At 38.5% G+C, this 25,968-nt stretch overlaps 1 protein-coding gene across 3 annotated transcripts in view; it reads right to left on the reverse strand.

The window, feature by feature from the left end:
- frem2b (FRAS1 related extracellular matrix 2b) overlaps positions 1-25,968 on the reverse strand; it is a 153,295-nt gene that overhangs the window by 78,231 nt on the left and 49,096 nt on the right. For all 3 annotated transcript variants that reach the window (XM_047820668.1, XM_047820669.1, XM_047820670.1), the window contains exons 3-6: positions 25,410-25,556; positions 21,399-21,629; positions 16,767-16,892; positions 15,793-16,044 (exon numbers count right to left, since the gene is read on the reverse strand). In XM_047820668.1, coding sequence (XP_047676624.1) covers positions 15,793-16,044; positions 16,767-16,892; positions 21,399-21,629; positions 25,410-25,556 — 756 coding nt within the window. The remainder of the gene's footprint in view (positions 1-15,792; positions 16,045-16,766; positions 16,893-21,398; positions 21,630-25,409; positions 25,557-25,968) is intronic.

Below are 25,968 nucleotides of genomic sequence, written 5' to 3' on the forward strand. Positions count from 1 at the left end.
GGTTCGAGAGAGCAGAGAGGACGAGGGAGTGTGTGTCTAGTCGCGTTCGTGAGAGAGAGATGAGCATTGCAGACGCGACTGTGAGAAGTCTGTTGAGCGTGGTGAGATTGAGAGCAGGAAAGGGCAGTGGTTGTATGTGTGTGTGTGTGTGTGTGTGTGTGTGTGTGTGTGTGTGTGTGTGTGTGTGTGTGTGTGTGTGTGTGTGTGTGTGTAGGGGTTGCACTTGGCAGTAAATCCCTGAGGAGCACAGGGTGATGTTCACACATTCTCACTCGCTAATGGAATGAACTTTCTACAGCTTTGCCATCGCATGATTGTAGGGATTTCTTCTCCCGAAAACAAAGAAGAAAAAAAAAGAACAGCAGAAAAGCAAGGTTTGGTTAATCTTATGACCCATTTCTATGAGAAGAAAATGAAAAAGCAGCATCTAAATTACGCAGATTATTTCTTACTGAAGGTCAGTTTGTAATAGCGAACTGTTCGTCTCTGATGGATCTAAATCACGTCTGAGCAGGTTCAGGGAGGGCCGGCATCACAAAGAAGGCAGGGAAAAAATATATAAGGAGAAGGTGAGCGGTTCACTTAATGATCAGTGCAACAATTTCATGCATGATGCTAGGATTTATGTCATTACACTTTCATTATCTCTTTGAGGAAGCACAGTGCTGTTCTGGACTTTCTATGATCTTGATGTAAAAAAAAAAGTTAACAAAATAGTAAAGTTAAGGCAACAGTCTGAATTTTATTTCATCCGCAAGTTTTCTCTACATTCTCACGCACTCATTTTCTACCGCTTATCCGAACTACCTCGGGTCACGGGGAGCCTGTGCTTATCTCAGGCGTCATCGGGCATCGAGGCAGGATACACCCTGTACGGAGTGCCAACCCATCACAGGGCACACACACACTCTCATTCACTCACACACTCACACACTACGGACAATTTTCCAGAGATGCCAATTAACCTACCATGCATGTCTTTGGACCGGGGGAGGAAACCGGAGTACCCGGAGGAAACCCCCGAGGCACGGGGAGAACATGCAAACTCCACACACACAAGGCGGAGACGGGAATCGAACCCCCAACTCTGGAGGTGTGAAGCGAACATGCTAACCACTAAGCCACCGTGCCCTCTCTAGAACCTTTTTTTTTTTTATAAAATTTCCCATTATATTTCTGTTGCAATTATTCATGGACTTACATTTTAGAATGATGGATTGTGGTTTCCAGGAGTCGAAATAAATTAAAAGTCACCTGGTTGTGCTGCAATGACGGGTTCGGGAACCACTGAGTCGTACATGAGATTTTAGTGGGGAAAAAAAAAGATTCAATAAAAGATAGATACACATCAGTTAAATAAACAACCATTGCTTCCTTTCAATTTGTCGATACTTCGAAGATCATGCCAAAAATGACAAATCTGTAAATCAATAAAAAAAGAGAGAGAGAAAGAGATAGATAATGAGAATTTCCAGGAATCAGTTAAGCAGGAACAAGTGCATTATAGAAAGTAATTTTTTTTTAATCATTTTCTTTTACCTATATATAGAAGCAAAAGCAATGTAGCTTTACATCATTTACTTGACAATTTCCATGGTTCATGTACAGCAAAACAACATCACAACTAAACATATTTAACTATTTTATTAGCAAAATTCATAAAGATTGTAAGAATGATCTCAGAGAGCTCCTAATTTAGCTGTAAAACGTCTAACTAGGAATCTTAAGAGTGATTCAGGAGCACTCAGTGATCTCAGAGCAGCTCTGAGCAAAGAAAATACAACTTTTATCTTAAAGAGGAGGCGGGGCTTAACCCTGTTACTAGGTGACACATGGTTTTGAAGACTGTGATTGGTTGTCTGATAAAAAACTAGGAGAGCTTTAAAATCTGGTCTATTTTAAGCCTTCGCTTTGTCTCTATGTTAAGATATTTGAGTTTATATCGTGTAGGGATTACGTTCCTGACCGATCATATTACAGATGTTCTAACATCTGTATGTTATGAATGTAATAAATGTAATGTAAATGTGAACATCTCTGACACAGAGCAGAAATGTCATAGAGACAAATTATATCATTTCTTCTGTATTGGCATTTCAGCTCTGTGTCTGAGATGTTACCTCTAATATGATTGGTCACAAAAATAATCCCCACACGATCTAATCTGTATCTTCTTATTAACATACTATCATTATTAAATATTATATACACAATACATTTCTTCTCCCTTTTCACCTTTCGGCCATTTTCTCCTCTGATAAAGAAACTCTTAAGCCTCTTAAAAGAAGAACTCCTCCTCACTACTTCTAGCACTTTCTCACCTTATGAGCGCTTTTAAGGGTTAAGATGCTTTATGAATATCTTTACTAGGAATTTCTTTTCATTTTAAGAGACCTTTCTTAGAATTTTATCACTAGGAGAAACTTTTTACACTACGAATTTTCATGAATACAGCCCATGAAGTGCACCATCATGCTGACTCAAAAACTGCTTTTGCCCCAAATGAATCATTCAACATACTTTATTTGAGCTGATAAATCACCGGAACGGCCCTTAAGATGGGAAACGATAAGTCCGAGTTGATAAAGACGGCATCAACATTACCGAAACTCTTTTAATAAGCACTGCCGAGGCCGGTTTCAAGAAACGATTCCCATTTCTCAAGTCAGATGGGATTAATATGGAGAGGAGGAATATTTATTAAGGACAACTGGTCATATTTTATTCATGATTTAGTGACTTAAAAAAAAAAAATTCAATCATCTTCAGTAAGCGATGAAGAGTTGCAGTATCTACTGTCTGTGTATTCATGTGCGTAAAGAATATTACACCATCTTGTACCTACAGTACTAAAATGTGACCTATCGAAATAACCCAATATATATATATAGTTTTTTTTCTCTCCACAGACTTAAGATCACATAAATAGGTCTGAAATAAATCGATGCCCTGTCGTAACAGGAATCGATGCTCTTAGTGATGGGTTCAGCAGCCTTCCTATATGAAGCTCACACTCTAATCACTCTCACAGGGCTAGTAACAATATCAATCCTATGATGTACTACACTAATTTGGCTGCACCTCGGGATCCAGAAGGAACAAAAAAAAAAAGGCAGCTGGTTTTTAAGGGTGAGGTTAGAAAAGGTGAAAAGATCCACCTTTGCACATCTGCTTCCATTGCTCCAGGTTCGGCTCGGAGAACAAAGCACTAATAACAGGCTGAAACCTTCTCCTAGTTCGTTCCTGTCTCTCCGGATGTGTGCTCTGCCGCTCCGCTACTCCGTCTGTATTATCCACACACGTTTAATGATCCGCTTAGCATGCCTGATCATGATATACAAGCATTTTCATGTTTCACAGCTGATCTTTCAGGATGCAGAGAACGGATTCAGCATCAGACGGTAATTAAAGACGGCATGAGACAACATGTCCCTTCTACCTGAAGCGCAGAATTTATTTTGAATATACGAAACATTATGCTGCCTCGTGTTGCGTATGAAATAACGATAAGATAAGACAGCAGCTGTGGGTGGGCTTTCGCTTGTGTTGAATGTTAGTCACTGTACTGTACATGTGTGGGCTGCTTGTAACAACAGACACAATTCAAAACAACACTGAGTTAAAAATCGAAGTTTCTCCAATCTGTTGGTTTTTTTAGTACTGTAGCTGTATATTAAGGGTTGAACCTCTACTTTTTACTAATCAAGTCGTAACTAATTAATTAATGAACTCAAGTGAAAGTAGTTGACTAGTCATTATCCCCCTTACAGCTAATGCAAAATTTTCAGGACATACCGTAGCTATTTTATTTGCTCAAATTACAAATCGTACACAGGCTACAAATCACACCACCAGCTTCACGGTATTTCTTCGGACTAGAGGTCTTCACGGATCCACTTAGATCCGAAAACCCGAGCGGGTTCGGGTCTAAAAGTTTCACGTGTGCCTCGGACACGGTTCGGGTATAATAACAGCCGCGTCGGGTCTCGAGTAATTTAAAATGGATGTGTTTTTACCGAACGGACCCGAGAAGACCCGAACTACTGTATCTTGTGTGTGTGCATCGACTCGAGTTCTTTTCCAACCTCTCATCTGTTTGCCAAGACGTGTGCGACGTGTGGCTGGCGACGTGTGGCTGGCGGTAAGCTAATTTTCGTTGAAACAGACCTGTCAATCAGTTTTGAATCCACTCTGTAGCGGATACTTTAGTGTAGAGTTATGCAGCATTCGGGTCCGTTCGGGTCCAGTCGGGTTAAAAAAAAATTGCCAAAGGGGCGGCTCGAACCCGGGTCTAATTTTTTCGGGTTTGTCTCGGGTCGGGTCTTTCTTAAAAAAATAAATAAATCATGCACGTCGGGTTCGGGTAAAAAGTGATCCGGGTCACTTTGTGTCGTTTACATTTCTTTAGACCCGAGAAGACCTCTATACTCGGGACACATCGTTAACATCCAAAATAAATGAATTTTCTCTCAGCTCCAGAATTCAACTCGTAAATACGATCTTTCCTACATGAACTGAACGCACCATAAACATGTTCAAGTGAAGGTGAAAAGTAATAAATGTGTCATCTTACACTATTTAAAGATGAACCAATTCTTAAAACGCAGTCATGTAGACAGGTTGGCACCTCAGCTGAAATTGTTAAGTCTGAAACTGAGAGCATGCAGCAAAGAAGATACTTATAGCTTAATGATGAATGAAGGATACAATGTCTACAGCAGCGCCTGGGAGGTCGCCTGGGGCCGGAGTCTTTGAGCTTGCACGCACCGCATGCTGATTTGACTCTAAAGTAACCGAGTGGGATCGGACAGCTACGTGTGACCCGCAGCTCCGAAAGCGCTCATTCGCACAACCGCCATCTCCTCCATCACCATTTCCCTAGCTGTATTTTACAATGAGCACGGTTCGTGCAGTAAAGACGTGTACTGTGTTACTGTGTGCATGTGTTAAGACCGGCTGTAGACAAGACTACTAACAGCTGCTCAAAACCTCACTGGCAGTAACAGGTGGCTCAAATTCTTTACCGTCGGCATTTCTTTAAACACTTTTACAAGATCTGGATATGAATCAGACCTACTTAACAGTCCAAAATACTCCATGTCTGTACATCAGACATCATGTAGAACTCTTGATTAAATTACACTGATCAAATTCAGGCAAGCCAAGACAAGAATTTTTCTTTTTTTCTTTCTTTCTTTCTTTCTTTTTTTTTTAATAGATTGCACCACAATTTATTTACCTCTTAAAAAATGACCTTAGGTATACAGTGTATGAACAATATAGAGAAAAAGGTTAAACAACATGATATTTGAGCTAAAAAACTGAGTTGTCTAATGGATGTAAATTATTCTTTCACATACTGTAGAAACAGAAAAAAACTAAAGTTTAAAATGTAAGCTACATCTATCCGTTCTAAACAAGACTGAGGTGACGGTGGTGAGGAAAAAAAAACTCCCTGTGACTCAGACTGAGAACTGAACCTCATCCTCATTTGGATGACAATGGAAAGGAAATTATGTTATGTACTAATTGTGTAACCTATGAATGACTAAAACACGTTTAAACAAGCTAGCTAGGAATACATTATGGCTGGACATGACATTATAGGGAAACACCATCACAAAGTTAAATGATTTATAATAAAAATATAATAATTAATACATTGCTTTATTATTTGCATCCAAAAATCTTCATTCCTTCCTTCCACCCTTCCATCCATCTTACCATCCATTTGAAATGAATAAAATATAGTCATCATATTACCAAGAAACCTCTCCATTCTGAATACTTTCCTATGATGGAAAATCTATAGTTGCCATTATTTTCCTCAGAATGTTAAAGCACTGTCACTGGAGACTGCCTCCACAAACAGTAAATATTCTTCATTTCATACATATTTTCTTATGTTTCTTATTTTTGTCATTTACGTCTGTAGCTGGACTTGGATCTCTCAAAAACAACAAAGTAGTTTCCTGTAATCCTGAAATTGTGAAATGTACTTAATGTTTAAAAAAAATATGTATTATATGATCATACAAAGGAATTCTTGATTTCACGTTAAAGCACTTTAAACGAGCCTAATGACATACATGCTGTATCTGGCCTGAATTAGATCTAATATAAGAAGCTTCATGTAAGAGAATAATAATTAGTAATACTTCTGTACCACAGCGTTTACCTTAATATACTGTATAATAGAATAGGCTTGTGCAAAGGTGGGCCTGGATTGGCTAAACAGGTGAATATGTCAAAGAGAAGCAAGCTATATCAGATATGATATATATTGTTTCACACTTTTAACCACGGTTCTTAAGTTCTAATTAAAAAGTTCAGTGATTAAATTGAACAAATTTTTGCAACAACAACAACACAAAAAATACCCTTTAAATTACTTTAAATGACTGTCTTTTTCTCCCCTGAATTTTCCCTGGTCATTTTTTGCACCTTGTCCTTTCTCGGTCCCCCACCTGAGTTTTTGTTTTGTCTCAACAGTCAGTGTTTATATCATGTTTGTCTATACACACTAGGAATTCTTGCATGTTTAAATGTTGAAATTCAAAGCCATATTTCCCGTCCTTTAAAGTGTGTATTTTTTTGTGGTTTCTGTGACTCTCGGTTGCCTCTTCAGCTTCAAGTTCTGTGTTTCTTTTGTGCTTCCTTTCACAAGCTTTTATCTACCAAGCATTTTCTTGCTTTGGCTGTAGTATTCTCGTTTTAAACAAACAAACAAACAAACAAACAAACAAACAAATAAATATGGGTACATGTTTTGACTAAGTTTTAATAAGCAGACCCCTTTATTTTGTCTAAAATGCAAAATAAATAAATAAATAAATAAATAAATAAATAAATAAATAAATAAATAAATAAATAAATAAATAAACATAATGTACTTTGATCCTTTTAAAAATCGACACTTTATTAGTGCCAAATGACGAGAATAATTGTAGAGCATGAAACTCTAAAGATTACAGTAAGATTTAAAAAAACAAACAAAAAAAACCCTGATTTTTTTTTTTTTTTTTTTTTTTAAGAGTTTGAAACATGAAGTCTGAGGTCATTGACAACTTGACAGCTAGAGGTAAAAATAAACCAAGTAACCATAGACACCAGCCAACTCTTTCTTTTTTATTTTTTTATTTTTTTCATTTTTTGTGAAGAATGCTGCACGTAGTGCCGAAGCTGTCACCGAGACCTGGACTGATTTCATATTGCTGGAAGTTGGCCAGCTAATAATCTGACTTATGTCTGGTTGTGTTAAAAACAGGCGATTAGGTTTCAGGTGCATTCATCGTTGTTGGAACGGAAGGAACGCTGCTGTCAGACTGCAGCTTCAGGCAGTGAACCCCCCCCCACCCCCCCACCCCCACCCCCCATCCTTCTTATTCTTTCCTTTTTTTTCTCCTCAGCACTGCCACTAGCCAAGGCTCATGTTTGCAGAGCAAGATAACAATAAAAGCATACACAAAGGGTGTCGCGACGAAGCCTTGCTGCTCACCACCCTGTTTATTCATTCCAGACAAAGTCATCGGTGTGAGACAGGATCAGCATGCCAACTGATACGCTTAAGAGGCTTCCGATTGTCACTTACCAGCACTAACAGAACTTCAAGCTTGGATAGCGCTGTTCCTGATAACACACAAACACCTTTCTTCTTTTTATCTGAAAGATTAAAGCCATCAGGGACTCTCTTCGCACTGAAAAGATCCCGCACTCACGTCTAGTTAAGCCGTGGTTATAGAGACTGAGGAAAGAGAGAATGATCAGTCCTCGATGTGTTGTAGCACAAATTATAATGACAAAATGATGAATCCCATTTGTCTATATAATGACACTATGTAAGGGGTCATTAACTGGTAGCCCTTAGACTAGATGTACTGGGTGAAAAATAAAATGGTGCCAAACTTAATATTTCATTTTGTTTACCCTCTCTGGTCTAATAAACAGATAACCCGGGTTAACAGATAACACAAAATACATTCATTTTCTACAGCTTAACCCGAACTCTTGGGTCACGGGGAGCCTGTGCGTATCTCAGGCGTCAATCGGCATCGAGGCAGGATACACCCTGGACGGAGTGCCAACCCATCGCAGGGCACACACACACTCTCTCGTTCACACACACACACTACGAACAATTTTCCAGAGATGCCAATCAACCTACCATGCACGTCTTTGGACCGGGGGAGGAAACCGGAGTACCCGGAGGAAACCCCTGAGGCACGGGGAGAACATGCAAACTCCACACACACAAGGCGGAGGCGGGAATCATACCCCCAATGCTAGAGGTGTGAAGCGAACGTGCTAACCACTAAGCCACTGTGACCCCCAAAATATTCATGTACATTCTAATTCATGTTCAAAACTCAAAACATGATTTAATCTGTTTAGACTCAATAACATTATTCAACTGAAGTAACATGCGGCATGAGTTTAAAGCAAAAACACAGCCACTTTAAACCGATGTGTCTTATTTATATACCCATGAATGAATCACTAATGGTTAAACCAGGGTAAGTAAATCATTACTAATTTTAGATGAAGGGCAACATATTTGTCCAAAGCCAAGTTGGCCATGAAGAAAAATGATTTTAGTAAAGACCAATAACACATCATAATAATTCTTTTTAAATGTGTTGTGAATACCACATGTATGTGAACAAATTAAAAATGTGATTATAAAGAATTATTTAGCATCATTATTTGAACATTTAGTCAGTAGCCTATTTAATGGCCTTGAGTATATTTTGCCCATGAGTGAAATAACAGACTAGCTTTGCCTGTAGAAATTTCAATATCTTAATTTAAAGCATAATTTCCCAGTCTTGCCCTGACATCTAATGTTAATAACCATTGAATGAGTAAAACTATCAAATGCATGTGAAAGAATGCTGAAAAAATCTGGATGCAGCTCTATTTCCTCCATGTCTGCAAGTGGTCCAGACACATTTGTTACGACCAATGAGGCAACGTTTTCACATACAACGTGATCCACAAATCAATTTCCACAGTATCCACATGCATTCTGTTGAAGGCTTCAAAACAACCAGGCACCATTCCAACCCTGTATCTGTATGGGAATTGGAGATGTTTTTCATTCCAGTCAACTGCAGCATTGAATATGAAAAGTTGGCGTGTAAAAAAACTTTTCTGGACTCCTGCAGTTAGATGTCACTGTGCTGCTAATGCTACACCTTCCAACATTCATTCATCTTGTATATCATAGTCAATAATTGTTAGTTTTGTTATCCAGATGAACTCAACATGTAGTCTTATCTGATCGGAATCTCCTATATTTAAAATAAAACGAGCGACTTAATCGTTGCTGTGATGATCACTTGCCCTATCTCTCACCAAATGGCTCATCTAAAGAATTTTAGTTAGAATACAAATGCAACCAGCGTGAAGATCTTCCAGAAAGAATTACACGGTAGCTCAGATCCATCAACACGACAAATCTCCATTCAGGACAGCAGCTGCAAATTCTTCAGAGATTACCATGAACGATCACGCCAAACGTTAAGTGGATTAGGTTACAATAGATGAACATGCTGCTAAGAGTTGGAGTAGCATGTTACTTATACTGCTACGCTGATAAACGAGCATCTATCTATCTATCAGACAAGTACGGGAGTAATAAGGATTCGACTGGCTCAAAGTGAAAACAAATGATCTCCTCGACCGTGGTTCTTCATCTCTCAACAGGGAGTCGTGATTTTCATTTAGAGGGCAGGATGGATTAATTATTTTCAATTAGTAATCACGGTGTAATGGGAGTTACTTGCACACTATTCTTTTACCATTAGCATCCTGTAGTCAACTTCCTAACAAGCTGGGATGTGTGAAGAAAAGAATTTCATTGTGCTGTAATGAATATGGAGGAATAAACACTTCAGCGATAATTAATGCTTACAGTATGTTTTAAATTCTACATGTAGTTTCAGCACTTGTGACCAAACTTCAGCTAGCAATGGAGAATATCTGAATAAAGTAAACAATGCTTCGTAACTACATGTCCATAGTACTGTAGGCTACTATTTATTTACATTCATTCATTCATTCATTCATTTTCTACCGCTTATCCGAACTATTCTCGGGTCACGGGGAGCCTGTGCCTATCTCAGGCGTCATCGGGCATCGATGCAGGATACACCCTGGATGGAGTGCCAACCCATCACAGGGCACACACACACTCTCTCATTCACTCACACACTCACACACTACGAACAATTTTCCAGAGATGCCAATCAACCTACCATGCATGTCTTTGGACCGGGGGAGGAAACCGGAGTACCCGGAGGAAACCCCCGAGGCACGGGGAGAACATGCAAACTCCACACACACAAGGCGGAGGCGAGAATCGAACCCCCAACCCTGGAGGTGTGAGGCGAACGTGCTAACCACTAAGCCACCGTGCCCCCTCTATTTACAATCAGCTTCAATTTATTTCTACAACATATTATCTAAAAGCAGATTTCTGAAATGGGTAAACTCACAAAAAACACTGTCCTTTGCTTAGAGCAGACCTCATATTCACAACATGTAGATGAGCAAGCAACAGTGGCAGTAGTAATGATTTATAATCATATTCTGTGGCATCTAAAACAGCCGGGTTGTGTTCTCCCAAGTCTGGTTTCTTCAGGGAGTGTTTCTCTTGCTACTGTTGCTTTCTAGATTAAACTTTAAAGCTACGTTCTGACAATTGTTTAAAATGTAAAGCAAATTGAACACGTAACTATGACGCATTTACACTACACTTTATGTACTAAGTGAAAACTTCTCTATCCTGAGGGGAACAAAAAATAATAAGAAGTAGCCTTTCCTTTATCTGTAAAATGACTGTTGCACCCAGTATGTACTGTCTAGGCTGAAAAAGTTAGAGGGACTAGGGTGTAGGGAAGGAAAAGGGATGTGAGAAAAGGGGAGGACAACCAAAAGCCCGGAGGTGTTGCTGAACAACAGAGGCACCATGAGAGAGATACGATAAAGAACACCCCCCTAACTATGCCTGCAGATGAGCGATAAGGTAATGCTAAGAGGAAGCATGCACACATGCACACACCTGCCTAGTTTAATAATTATTTATGCCGCCATTTTTATCCAATTCTACCTGCTATGTCATTATCCAATTCTACCTGCTACGTCACTATGTGATGGCTGGGCTTCAGTTTGGTTCCATGTAATAAAATGGACCACACTTTTTCCACTTCATATTAAATGCCCACTCGTTCCCTATACTATTTGACATTAAAGGCAGGGTCTCCGATTTTTGAGAAATGCTTCAGAAAACCGAGTCGGGCCGAATACTAAACAAAAATCAAAACAAAAATCAAAACAAATGTGTAGCCAATGAGCAGAAAGGGGCGGGTCTTGTCAATATGCGGCGGAGAGAGTGTTCAGTGCGCATGTGTGACATTAGCAGAAAGCGGTATTAACATTGACATGGAGGATAAAAACAAAGAAAGAAAGCGAAGAAAGGCTTACGATAAGGCAAGAAGTAGGACGTGTTAATATAGGATCAGCTTTCCAGTGCTGGAGAGAACTGAAGGAGCAGGAAGTTGGCCACATATTCACAGATTGGAGTTTCCTGAGTCAATAAATCCTGAGCTAAACGCTGTTACTACACAAATAACTACTTGTTTGTTTATCTGCAATCATATTATTCTTCCCTTCAGCTATGATAAAGACACATTTGTTGCCTGGGTTACTGTACATATGTATGTGTGGGTGGAGCTATCATTACAGGGGTGGGACCCATTCGGGTTAGGGGCGTGTTTGTTTTGGTGATTTCAAATATCAACATTGGCTTTCAAAAATCGGAGACCTTACCTTTAACAGAGACCCCACAACAGAAGGAAAAAAAAAACAGAATCACACAAGCTGCTTACTCAAACGTCATCATCACAGCATTTTGGAATATCTGTCACTACACTACTGGAAAAATCATCTATTCACCATACCTTCAGGTGTGCCTCTTCTATTCTTTGCTTTCACGCTTCATGAATTCTAGGTAGAAAATCGTTTCAAGGTTTGAAGCAGCGTTCAATAAATTCCATGAATTTAAATGAAACATTCAGTGTAACCTCTCCTTCATATTCCTGAGCCGTACTCAAACAAAGCCTCGAATGCGGTGCAGGCTGAGGGTAATTAGACAGTGACACAATTTTTGTTGATTTGCCTCCGTACATTGGATTTGAAATGAAACACTTATTGGATTCATTTCACACTGGATTTGAAATGAAACAATGACAAATAGGTTACAGGGAAGAATGTCACTTTTAATTTGCAAGTAAAGCCCATGTTTAAGTGAAGCATAAAGTCATTACAACCTTTTTAAAGCACTGTCCCATACTTTAGAGGACTAGGAGTGATTAGACAAATGAACTCCTACATATCACAGCAAAGGCCTGGATCCTTCCTACTGTAGGGCTTTTTTTTCTTTTACCACAAGGCTCGTCTTCGATAAATGTTAATGCTCGGTAGGTCACTAATTTGGTGACAGAACTGGCTAGACAAAAACATTCCACATTTAAACCTATCTCCATAGTTGCATTTGTAAAATGTTTTCTGTAGTTCTGCCATTGTCCGGTTAAATGTTGAAACATCCTCCATGAAGTTTAAGAGCTGATCTGAACATGCTTCTGTAGACTGAAGAATTTGTCATGGTTTTCCCTTTTCTACTTAAGCTGATCTGTTATTAGTTTGCTGCCTGATTGTGTTTGCTCTTTAAGCATTTCAACCATGTGTGTGATATTACGACACATTTTCCAATGGCCTCCAGAGCCCAAAACTTTTAACCTATGGTATCACCAACTCCAGATAGCCTTCACACTTCATCACTCTAGCCAATGACCATGCTGATGCGTCTCCTGCTCCTGTTATCGCAGAAGAAGCCATTGGTGTACCTCCTGCTATCATGCTGCCTCCTGCCATTGCAGGAACCCCTTTCACACCATCTCCTTCTGTCAGCAATGGAACCATCGGTCTGCCTCCTGCTGTCCTGAGGACATGTTGCCACCCATCTGTAGGGAGGAGCTTTAGTTGCCCAGCTCTGACGCAAGCATGCATTTAACTTTTTTTTTGAAGTCTGATTAGACTGATATTTTCTTTGTGTTAGTTTCACATACTATTGTGGATATTTCTATGATTAGAAACACGTCTGCCTGTTTTTAAACGTTCATTAACAGATTTCTGGTTTTACACTAATTAAAGCAAACCATTGAGTTTAGTCTTTAGTCACAGCACATTAATGAAGTCATACTATTTTCTTTAACTCATCTTAATTAGGTGTCTTGGTTTCATTAGATCTAGAGCCTATCACTGAGCACAAGGAAGGAACAGACCAAGACCTTGGATGGGATACCACTATATATATATCATGGGTTCATACCATCATAAAATATTCTATATTCAGCCACCGTGTTTATGCCTACTCTACTCTTTAAATTTTAATCGTACCCTCGATCTATACCCAATATATAATATATTTCACTTTAATGTCTATACTATATTTATCGGAACTATAAAGTATTAACGCTGGCCGTATTAACGCTGCACATATAACCGCTGCTATTCCTCACTTTTACTAGAAGTCCTGATTTTGGAAATAGACATAACACCGTCAGTGGTACAGTATGTGGTTATGTTAACATCTTACTTTTTATTTAATTATAGTTTCTTTTTGGGAAATAACTAAAAAGTCTCAGAGGGGAAAGACATGCATAAAGCAGCAAGATACAAAGCCATAGCCATTTGGTAACAAACTATACAACTGTTAAAAAAAAATAAGATTTCAATCTTGGGGGAAAATATTAGGACTGATATGATTGAATGATTTTTTTTTTTTTTTTTTGAAACATTATACCAAAGAAATCGAAAACTCAATTGTGTTCGTTCAGATATGAAAATAAACAGCTGGATCATTGCAATACATAAATAAATGCGAAAATAATGTCACAGGATTAGATAGTCATGATAATGCAAGGAACATACAGCTGGCTAATAAAGTGGACAGCCAGCTGTGCAATTATTCATCATCCCCTATAATGGCAGATCTCAATAATCAACCAATATAAATGTAAATATTCTCATATTAAAGCCGACAGTCTTTAACAGAAACACCTTGAAATGTCAGTAAGAGTTATCCACCTGAAAGCTTTTGCTAACAGCAAGAACACACACTGTACTGTATGCTGTGAAATACTGAGGCTGGCAAATAATCGAGATAAAATCGAGTTTACGGAACAAAGAGGACCAGACGACGTCTTGATCTGTTACATATGTTCCAAACTGTACAAATGACTGCACTGTTTCCATTCTGTTATGGTGGCTGAAGCTGTAAACACCAAATATATCTGAAAAACGTAATTCCAGATTAATTTCACACTCGATATATTGTTCATTTTCACAGTCGACGGCATCGATTCCTCCTACATTTAACTGAGCAGAACGCCGGACCTGATTTACGATGACGTTCAAGGTTTGTAGAACGAGGTGTGAAATGACAAAATGACCAAAGGCTTTTTCACCAGTGGTGAATTTAAACTGGAGCTAAACTGCATAATCAGCATACAGCAGTGGTGTTTACTTTAAACACAGAACGCTTAATAAAGTTATGGTACAAAGAGTGTAGGAATGATGCAAAAAATCACAAACTACAGGTAGAAACGAAAAGCACATATACAGAGCACGGATAAAAAGTGTACTATTTTATGCTATTCATTCAATTACAGTTTATCTTCACAGACTAATGGCTTTAAAAAAAAACTCAATAGTGGACAATAGTGTTTTTCCACAATTATTGTTGTTGAATTAAACTATATTCCATTCTCTTTGATTTCAAAAGCATTCATTCATTTTCTACCACTTATCTGAACTTCTCAGGTCACGGGGAGCCCACTCACACACACACACACACACACACACACACACACACACACACACACACACACACACACACACTATGGACAATTTTCCAGAGATGCCAATTAACCTACCATGCATGTCTTTGGACCGGGGGAGGAAACCGGAGTACCCGGAGGAAACCCCCGAGGCACGGGGAGAACATGCAAACTCCACACACACAAGGCGGAGGCAGGAATCGAACCCCCAACCGTTGAGGTGTGAGGCGAACGTGCTAACCACTAAGCCACCATGCCCCCCCCCCCATTTCAAAAGCACACAAAGCTAAATACATTGGACACAATTCATTATTTGTTCATGAGATGAAGGTCAAGATAAAGGTCATGTACCTGCTGTGTGTATGCAGAACATAAGACATTTTTATTATGAGTCCATTTTGATGTAGTCGATCATTTTTGTTTCTATATAAAATGAAACAAAAAATAGCTTCATCAGGATTTTTCGAATGAAGATGCAGTGATCGACTTTGCTTAACGTTATCAAATATTTTTTTTTATAAATTATTTTTGTTAAATTAAATCTATACATTTCAGCATGATGTATTTAATGGTTAGATCAGTCTGAGAGCATTTCTGGACTGCTCATCACTGCTCATCACTCAAGCTGATCTCATGCAAGAAATATGGGCTTAAGCACAAGGTCAGAATAATGAGTAACTGATACACGCCTTTGTTTTATACCAACTCTGCCTCACATGCATCTCTTGTGCAACTGTCTGAGTAGTACTTAAGTCCATAGTTATGTCTGACTTCTGAATACTAATGTGCACAATCTCAATAAGAACTCCTCACTACTACTAAATAACCCTTAAAGACCGGATCCGACTGTTAAAAAAACGGCCTAAAAAATAAAGAAGACTGAGCTCCATACCGTCATCAGAGTCGGGCAGGATGGTGATCCTGGTGGTGGGAAATTTCTGGCTGAGGCGACCCCCCATGGGCATGCTGAGGGTGACGTTAAAGGTTTCCTCAGGCTCATACAGCGAGTCGTCGATCACCACCACACGGCATGCCTTCTCTATTTCATCTCGGTCGAAGCGTAGAACACTGATATGTTCTTCTGAACGTGAGATATAGTCCGAATAGGACAGCACTGTAGTGGGGACGGTGCCAGTGGCCGTGCCTGCAGGGTACGAGGAAAACAGTGTTAGGTAAATTGTTGTAATGGTTATTTTATAGTTTTTTTTTTATACCTAACGATCGCAGGAAAAGGCATGAGAACAGATTTATGGGATTAAATAGGACAGGATACGCCACTGACTGAATATCTGGTGTTTCCTTGTGAATTATACAACAAAGGAGAAGGTTGTAGTTTTTATAGCTATCTGAAAACAACTGTAATAAACTACTAACAAGCCTTAACTAATCAAGACAAACCATTATGGTCAAACTAAGTACACTTTATTTGCATTGCTTTAAAGGAAATTGTTGAAAAATGCAGATTGTAAGTAAAGACCAGGAAAATAAAAAAAGCTGGAAACAAAAAAAAACAAAGCAAATTTTATTGCATGGAAATATTTCATATCAAAGTTATAGTTCAAATTACACAGTATGTTTTATTTATTATTGTTATTTCAAGTCCAAAGGCATTTTTAAAACATTAATGGACTAGGATCTGGATCTGGATCTAGAAGACACTCTCAGTCAATTAAGTCAATGTCAGTGATGTAACAGATGACGGATGGTTGGATTACGAAGGAAAATGCAGCAAATTTGTAATATCGTTGAAAAAAACACGGAAAGTTTGGATACAAATGAACGATTAAGGCTAGAAATGTTTCCTAATAAACAAGTAAGGAGAATATACAATGTAAACAGCACAGTGGTGTGAATTTCTCGACATACCTTGCTGAGTAAAACAGATGACCATCAGCTCCTGACTCACATCTCCAGACCGGCGAACGGGAATCAGGAACTCTCCGACGTCTTCCTCAACTGAGTACGTAGCTGAAGGGATGAACACCGTGGACTCTAAAAATGAATAAATAAACAACCACAACATTAAAAGCTGCAGACGGCTCAAAGATGATTACAAGCAGTACTTTGCCAATACAATAAAACCATTCTGCAGGTTTTAACGCTTAACAGAACTCGAAAACTACTTAACTTTCTTCATGTGTACAATGTTAAAACTTGTGAACAAGCCACAATGTGCAATGGATCATGGAAGCGAAATCAATTTCCTTCTAGAGGTACAACAACATAATAAACTCTACTGGCCAGAAAATTCAGCAAATCTGATGTTAATCATTTTCAGCCCTTTCCTCTAGGTTCTGTGGAACTGAACAAAGATGGAGTAGATAAATTTGAAAGTAAGATTTTTTTAAACCCTTGCCTGTATTGTATGAACCAGGGCCGGTGTGAATGTCAGAACATTTTTATGCTAATGTGGCCGCAGCTCCCTGGTTGTGTGTGTTTGTAACCTTTGCTTCAAATATACACTTGTAGCATAAATATTTTCAGCTTCCCTCAGGCTTGTGACCTTCACAAACACAATAATGGGTATATAGACTGAATATACAATGTCTAACTGCAGATTTCAGTGGTTATGACTACAGACAAAACAAAAATATGTTTTTATTTGACAACGAAAACAAAGAGCATGATTCAATTCAAACAGGAACTCAAACATTTGAGCAAACATTTCTTCTTGTGTGTGTGTTTGCAATAGAAGGCCTGAATGGTGAAAAAAAAAAAGCTACAACAAAAATGTTTGTTCCAATGTGTTTATTTGTCCACACATCCATCCATCCATCCATCCATCCATCCATCCATCGCACTGATCCACCCACCTCACTTCCGACACAACAATCCCTCCATCCAATCACGTACATGCCCATCCACCTACCTACCCAACCATCAATCCATATCACTACCTACCCAACCATACCTCGATCCAATAACCTACACCGTCCATCCACCTACCAACCCAACCATCCATCCATCCATTCCTCCAACCCCTACCTATCCAACCAACCAACCAACCATCCCTCCATACATCCCCTACGACTCACACATCTGTTCACATACCTTCCCAATCATCCATCCATACAGCCATCTATCCATCCATCCATCCATCCATCCATCCATCCATCCACCTACTGTACCCACCCATGCATCCATCCACACATCCACCCATCCATCCAATCACCTACCTACTTATCCATCCATCCATCCATCCATCCATCCATCCATCCATCTGGCGTTCCATCCATATTTTTGCCAAATCCATCCATCCACCCATCCATCAATTCATTCATCCATCTCACTTCCTACCCAACAATCCCTCCATCCCTCCATATCACTACCTACCCAACCATCCCTCCATCCAATCACCTACCTGCCCATCCGTTTACCTACCTACCTACCTACCTACCCATCCATCCATCCATCCATCCATCCATCCATCCATCCATCCATCCAGATTTTGTCAAATTAAGGCATATAAAACATCTTCAGCAAGTGCGATAAACAGAAGTGGTTTACTTATTACTTACTTTAATATGTGCACTGAAATTAATGTGATTCTGTAAATGTTCAATTATAATCACATCATTTGCTCAAACGTTCCACTCTTAATTCCATCCTTCTTTCCCTGCCCCTTTTGTTCATTATTTTTCTCTGTTCCACCACTAATCTGATCACTTTCAGCCAAAAAAAAAAAGAATCCGCAGAACATCTATCCTCTCTACATGAGATGAAAACCGCCTCCTTATCATCTCAATTAATCTGACTTAAAAATGATGATTTAATTTCCCCTAACACAGCACGGACTACCATGACTTCAATCGAGCCTGTTGGAGATTCCACTGATATTTTAGCTACTCAACACAAACCACTGTTTATACTTTAATGTGTGGTGGCCATTTTCTTCTCAATAGATAAAAGATATCAAATCTGCAGGACTCCTTAATATGAAAAGATGTTTGTCTTTTGCAAGTAAAGTTCTATCACTTTAAAGTCTGGTTACTCTAAAAAAACAAAAAAACAAAAAACAAAAACGGACATCATATTTATAGATTGCATACTGAATGCAGCACATAACCATCACAGACATCTTACCAGCCTTTATCTAATTGAGAAATGAACCGATCAGGATTATTGGCATGTGCTGTAGATAATTAACAGTGTGAACACAAAAGCTGGACCGTGTAAGGAAATCACACTTAAGGTTTTTAGCACTTTTTTCCGTTAAACCGCTTTGCTATTCAACACACATGTTTTTTTTTAAGGTAGGTAGCAGAGGCAAAATTATATAAAACATTTGAGATATTCTTGTGAAATATATTTATGGTTTTCCACCCACTAGCTTGCTCTCCTACAAACCAGAGAGAAAGAACAGACAGATTACATATCATTCGGTTTTATTTGTATAGCGGCATTCCACCTTGTGACAAAGTAGCTTTAAAGAAAATATCAATTTAGAGTAAAAAAATAATACATTTATTACCAATGAGCAAGCCAAAAAGCAACGGTGTTGAGGAAAAACTCCCTGAGGCGATATAAGGAAAAAAAACCTTGAGAGGAACCAGACTCGAAATTGAACCCATCTTCACCGGAGTGTGTGAAATCATTACTATCATTAACTACTACAAATGCGTACTATATGGTCAAAACGTGCAATTCTGTAACCAGGAAATTAATTCTAGCTCTAACAAAGTCTTGTTGGAGTTCAGTTCTTGAGACTTGAGTGGAAAAGTGTTTGTGGCGATTCCATTCCAAATCCATTTCTCTGGTTTCTAAGTGGTTTCTAAGCAATCCCAAATATCCCTAGGCTGCTCATGAACATGTACATGGACATATGCTTGCTCAGAGACATGCGATCCCACCACAACTTTACACACTCATACACACTCAGAGGAGAGCACTATGTGCCTGTGTATACCAATGATTGGCAAGGGAGTTATTTTGCCATCTTAGATTCTAGGCCAGGGGTCGGCAACCTTAAACACTCAAAGAATTTCCCACAGAAAAAAAAAAAAAAACACAGGGAGCCACAAAACCCATTTTGACATCTAAAATGAAGATAACACCGCATATATCGTGTTTGACCTTTATGGAAAGTATAGAAAAAACTGTAGTGTGTTGCATTTATTAAATCAATGAACTGCTACAGAGTAAACGAAATTTTATTTCTGCAGGCAAAGAAAAATATTTTGAACAGTTTGAACTAACCTTAACAAAAAAGACACTGGGTTGAAGGTTACCTTGGGTTAGTACATATATAGTACATATATACTACATATTTATGTAATTGTTAACCTGTATGCATTTTTAATATTTTGTATTTATATTAGCCCTACTTCCCTCTCCCTTAACGTGGTTATTCCACTTGTCAGGCCGATATTGTAAATAAGAACCTGTTCTTAATGACTTGCCTGTAAAAATAAAGGTGAAACAAAACAAACAAAACCTTCAAATAAAGTGTTCAATGTCTAATTGAGTTCTTTTCGTATTCATGACATCAAAAATTTTACTTGTTGGCTGCAGCGAACCAAAAATGCGTCTGCTTCTGTGTGTCGGACTTCGCAAGTCGGCAGTTATGACGCTTATATTGAGCGACAAACAAATTAAACACAGTTTATTTCAATGTTACAAGAACATCATAATCTTAGAATTTAGAATTACATTTTTTAACAAACTAACTAACTAAAATAAAATTAAATATTTATTTTGCAAATCTACAGGGAGCCGCAGCAGAGGGATGAAAGAGCCACTTGCGGCTCCGGAGCCGCGGGTTGCCGACCCCTGCGCTAGGCCATGGAATACAATGGCAACATCAGGACTGATTTTGATTTCACGACAAGAGGGTGAATATTTTTGATATAAGAAATGTTGAGCCCTTTTTTTTCCTCATCGGTAGTCATAGTGACATTCGACCAACATACCTATACACTTCTCTATGTAGAAAGGAAAGAAAAAGCATTCATTGTTGCCCAAGAAGCTTATGGAATGCTACAAAATTATAAAGAGAAGAACTGGTAACGCTTTTCCTCCGTGGAGCATTAAGTAAATCAGCAAGTATCTGATTCAGTTTCTTCATAATCAAGCTTTAATGATGTTCTTTTGTCTAATGCCTGCCATTTCCACACCGCATAGAGCTGTCAGAGTAAACGTATCACACTTTTATCTCTCTATAACATCCTAACACCAAACTGTTAAAGGCATGGAAAAAAGTCCTTGTTTATTTTTCATATTAAAGTTTAAAGACTAAAGTTATTAACTGAAAAAATAAAGGATCACAAAGGCTATTTTTGGGAGGAAATTATTCAGAGAGCAACACTGTTTATACTCAGACAAAAACTCATTATAAGATGCTGATGAGGTTTTACAAAAATGTCACAGTATCTACTCAGTGATAGACTAAATATAATTATGGGCTAAGGTATTCTCTCAGACATGCTTATAAGTTGGAGATAATTATCTAAATCAGTCAACACAGAAGGGGAAAAAAAAGTAAATAGTTTGGAAGCTTACCGTCTTCAGGGTCGATTATCTCCACTGTAGCTGTCTGGGGGAACTCGAGCGCACCCATCACAGGCTCAGACAGAACAATCTGGAAGGTTTCTGTCTGCTCGTACAGGTGGTCATCGAGGATCCGGACCTTCCAGGTGGCAGTGGTTTGGCCTGGGTTGAACTGGACCTGTTTCTGGGCTTTGCCACGAAAATCTTTGTCTTTCTCTGCTGTGCCATCTTTAGTTCCAATACCTTTAAGGGAAAAGGATGGATATAATGGGTATGAATAGAAAGCAATATCAGTCAACAGGTAAAAGGCATTTTATACATTCTGCAAAGAAAAAACGTTTTATAACAAAATCAGATTTTGTTTTGGCTGCACAAGCCTGTTTTTTTTTTTTTTCTCTTGGTAAACTAACAGCCCTGAGGACAAACATCTGCTATAACATATTGTTGCGTCAAAGGAAGAACCAGATAGAGCGAGTTAAACAAAATGATCTCTGAAGCCTACTGCTGAGTTTCTGGCCAAACCACCACAACCCAGTATGAGATGGTCTGGATTTGACTCGGAACGTCCATTGGGGTTTGGTGAACATGGACGACTGACAAAAGCTCCATCGTGCCAGCTGGATCACGGTAGGGGTGCCAAGCTTTCTCTGACAGCTGGCAGGACCATGCACAGCATGGGCACTGTGGTAATTAAACCAGTTGCCTAGCTTACAGCAATGGTCACTTGCAAAATCACAAACAAGTAAACTTCAACTAGAAAGTCAAATAAATGAACACTAGACGTGAGTCTTTCTGTTTGAGATTAATTCAGAAGGACAGAACGTGGGCAGGAAAGTAAGGTTGCTAGAGAGACAGGGAATTTAGGAGGCGTACTATTATACTATTGCACACATGAAGAATTTGGAGTCCTAAAAAAATAGAGAACCTATACTTTGAAGAAAAGGGGAAAAAATGCTTTGATATGGAAAAACAGACACGGGAGAGAGGATGAGTCCTGCCTCTATCTGCCCACACATGTGCCTGGATAAAACTAAATTAGCCCAACAGGGCCTGAAAAAAGGGTCTTCTGTTTGAAGAGAAAGAGGAAATGACTGCTTTCAAATTATATCTTCTTCACAGCAGGAGAACCGAAGAAGAACTTCAGAGGGGCAAGCAGCAGGTCAATAAAGGTTTAAAAATAAACAATCCTGGTTTCCATTCAGAGTGAAGGAAAGAATTATCGGCAGGTAAATCTAACCCGAGTAGAAAAGTGCAGGGCTACCTGCAGATATGCTGAAGATTCAGACCTGCTCCAAGAACCGGCTGTTATTTTCTCACAGCTGCATGCAAAGATTTGGCTCTGCGTGTCCACCCAAATTGAAATTTAATGGGCTAGTTGCTCAGACTTTATAAAGAGCCTTCACTTTTTATTTGATCAGTTCATACTTCAGAGGTTAAGACCTTTTTTTTTTTTACAAACTCTTTCAACTTTGACTGAATAAACATTCTCACTACTATCCCTTATCTCGACTTATTATTCTACAACTCAGTAAGGATAAAAGAAATCCCTTTTCCAGCTCCACACTTGAGATTTTAAAAGCATCTGAACTTTTTTTTACACACTTTCTAAATACCGACTCAATAAAACCAGGTTGGTGAATTGAACGAATGATTGGATGGTTGGTGAATTGAACGAATGATTTGCTTGAATGGTGATGGAGTAGTGGATCTTGCCTATCGATGAGAAGGTCCAGAATTCAAGTATTGTCAAGCTGAACGTTGCTGCACTTTACCTATGTATGTGAAGATGCCAATGGTGCTAGTTAACTGGAGTCTCTGAAATTCCTATAGATTCAAACAAGCACAAATAAGAAATTTGTACAGAGAAATTTGGCGTCGGCAGTAAGAGTTTGTCAGGTCGAGCTGCACTATAAACCCCATAAGATACACTTCATGAGGAAAGTTTATTTATTTATTTATTTATTTATTTATTTATTTATTTATGCAGTTATATATTTTGTGATCCTTGAGTAAGCCACTCTTTTCCAGAGGGAATCAGAATGTTCAGCACTTGTTCTTTTTACCCAGACTTTCTCTTCCAATGCCCGAGAAACTTGGGTCATTAGCATCGCCTACTCAGGGGACACGCTGCTTAGCACTCCCTTTCATTTACAGCTGACTTTCAACTCTTTACCACATACAGTGTAAGATAACTCCAGCTTCAAAAAAAAAAAAAAAAAAAAATTGTTTGTGCCTTTTAAACGTAGCGATTGCGGGATATTAAATCTTGTGTTATCCCTGATGTCACAAGATGGTAGAAAATGTCAAACTCTGCGGTTTCCACTAGAAGAAATCACCGAATCCATCTAATTGAACACTTTTCATAGGAAACGGCATATATACACTACACGTTAACTGTTGCCATTACTATAATTAGGAGACAATGGGAGAAATTGCTCAGTAATGAGGCATTTTTTGGCCAGTCTAGCAGCTGGCATCTTTTCATGTTTAAAGTCAATACTTTACTTTTGTTAACATTGCTTGGCAATTTAAATCCACATAGCCAACATTGGGAATCGAAATAAGGGAAAAGCAGTTCAGTCTAGCTAAATCTTGCCCTCTGTCCCAAATAAAAAATCTCCTCAATCTTAGAGAAAAGAAGTAATTTAATTCATAAATTGTCTGAAAGTTGGTTATCATCATAGTAAAGCCCCATTAGCTAGCTAACCCTGAGAAACCAGACTGACCAATGGCACAAAGGGCTTGGGAACTAGATACTTTAAGAACATAAAAAAGGGCATTTCATGAGCCTCAGATCTTCAAGTCAGTGACCTTTCAGAAAAACACCAATAGATGAAAATAGGAAAAGAAAATCTATGGAGTGGCATCATCAGGGAACGCTAAAAGGTTTCAAATAGGAACTGTTTATAAAGCTTAAAATTCTTTATGAGTACAAATACCACAGAATAGACCACTGTGGGCCCCTGAGCAAGGCCCTTACCCATCCATCGCTCTCTTCTATAAATAAATAAGGGTGTCTGCCAAATGCCATAAATGTATTAAAAGTATAAAGTTGTAATAACTTCCGAGCAATATTTATAATGCATCAAAGACATTAGATAATACATCATACTGCTTAACCAATACCAAAAGAAATTGATCAGAAATCCATTTAGTAGAAGTGGTGTTCAGGTTTAACTGTATTATTGCGTGTTAATAAAACTAACATCATACTTCACGTGAAATAAGAAACAACAATATGGACCATCCTGCTACCCAAAAATAATCCACACCATGGTGGCGTGATATGGAACTTACATCACAGTAACTTTACAATGATTAAAATGATCATTTATTAATCAATGACATCACTTTATATTAAAATGCATAGTTACATGTAAGGTTATAGAATTCTAAGCCATTTCACAGACTCCCTTATCCAATTATTCTCTAGATTTATCTCGGAGAATTTATCTAAATATCTAGATCATTTATTTTTATAATCTGTCCAGCAGTGGCAGTTTGGTGGTCCTTGGAGATACAATTTCCCACAAGAATGCTCGCAAGACAACACTAGTGTGTGTTGTCCATTCCATAAATGCTACATATAACAGCCTAATAACAGAAAGCATTTCCATAACGACGCGTATGGTTTTCCTGTATATGATAAATAACAACAAAAAAAATAGCTTTAGCTTGTGCATCAGCTTTAGTTGTCCATCATACATGTGCCTTTGAATAAGCTATAAATGATAATACGATAAAACAAGCACATCAATATGAATATATAAAGATATATAAAATTTAAAAAATATAGAATATATAATATAGAATATAACAGAACTACAGTTAGAGTTACACAAAATTCATGATCTGAGAATTTAACACCCGTGCCTTAACATTTATTATGTACATAAATCATAAATAATTAGAACGATGTAATGTATATAATGCCTAGAGTGGATGCAGTATAACAATATTAATCGCTATTAGTTCTATTAACAAAGCAAACGATGGATAAAATGAATTATGAAGTTCACTTACTGACAAACGAGGTCTCGCCGAGGTAACCCCTCCGTCTCAAGACCACCTCCATGAACTTGACCTCCTCATCCACCATGTAATACTCTTTCTCCAGAGAGATCCAAGCCCAGGTCAGCCTGAACTGCTGGTTTTTCAGCTTGTTTCCTCCTGCACACAACCACAATCATACTTGATTTCATGCTGACACTGTTCTTGTTACACTAATCAGGAATTGACACTTCTCGCCTACAAAAAAAAAAAAAGGCACCTCAGGCGTGTTGCAATTAGAGCGAAGGCCTGTGATGAATCCGTCATTACAGGAGCTGACAGCCGGGAGAAAGAAATGACATTTTTGGGTAATGCTATGCTTATAATCTCACATGAGGTGGTGATAAAATGTTCTCTGGCAAACTCCAACCTCTAATATTAGCCGTTTAGCTACATTTTTGGTGACGGCCCAAATGGCGCTTAATGTTTCAGATAAGTTTTGGATGGATCGACTTATTCTTTGAAGTATGGCATGAAATGTAATCCACTTTAAAAGAAGTTACGAAAGCTAGCAGATTCTGTGTACTTTCTG

The sequence above is a fragment of the Tachysurus fulvidraco genome, chromosome 11 (genome assembly GCF_022655615.1).
Source record: "Tachysurus fulvidraco isolate hzauxx_2018 chromosome 11, HZAU_PFXX_2.0, whole genome shotgun sequence".
NCBI lineage: Eukaryota > Metazoa > Chordata > Actinopteri > Siluriformes > Bagridae > Tachysurus > Tachysurus fulvidraco.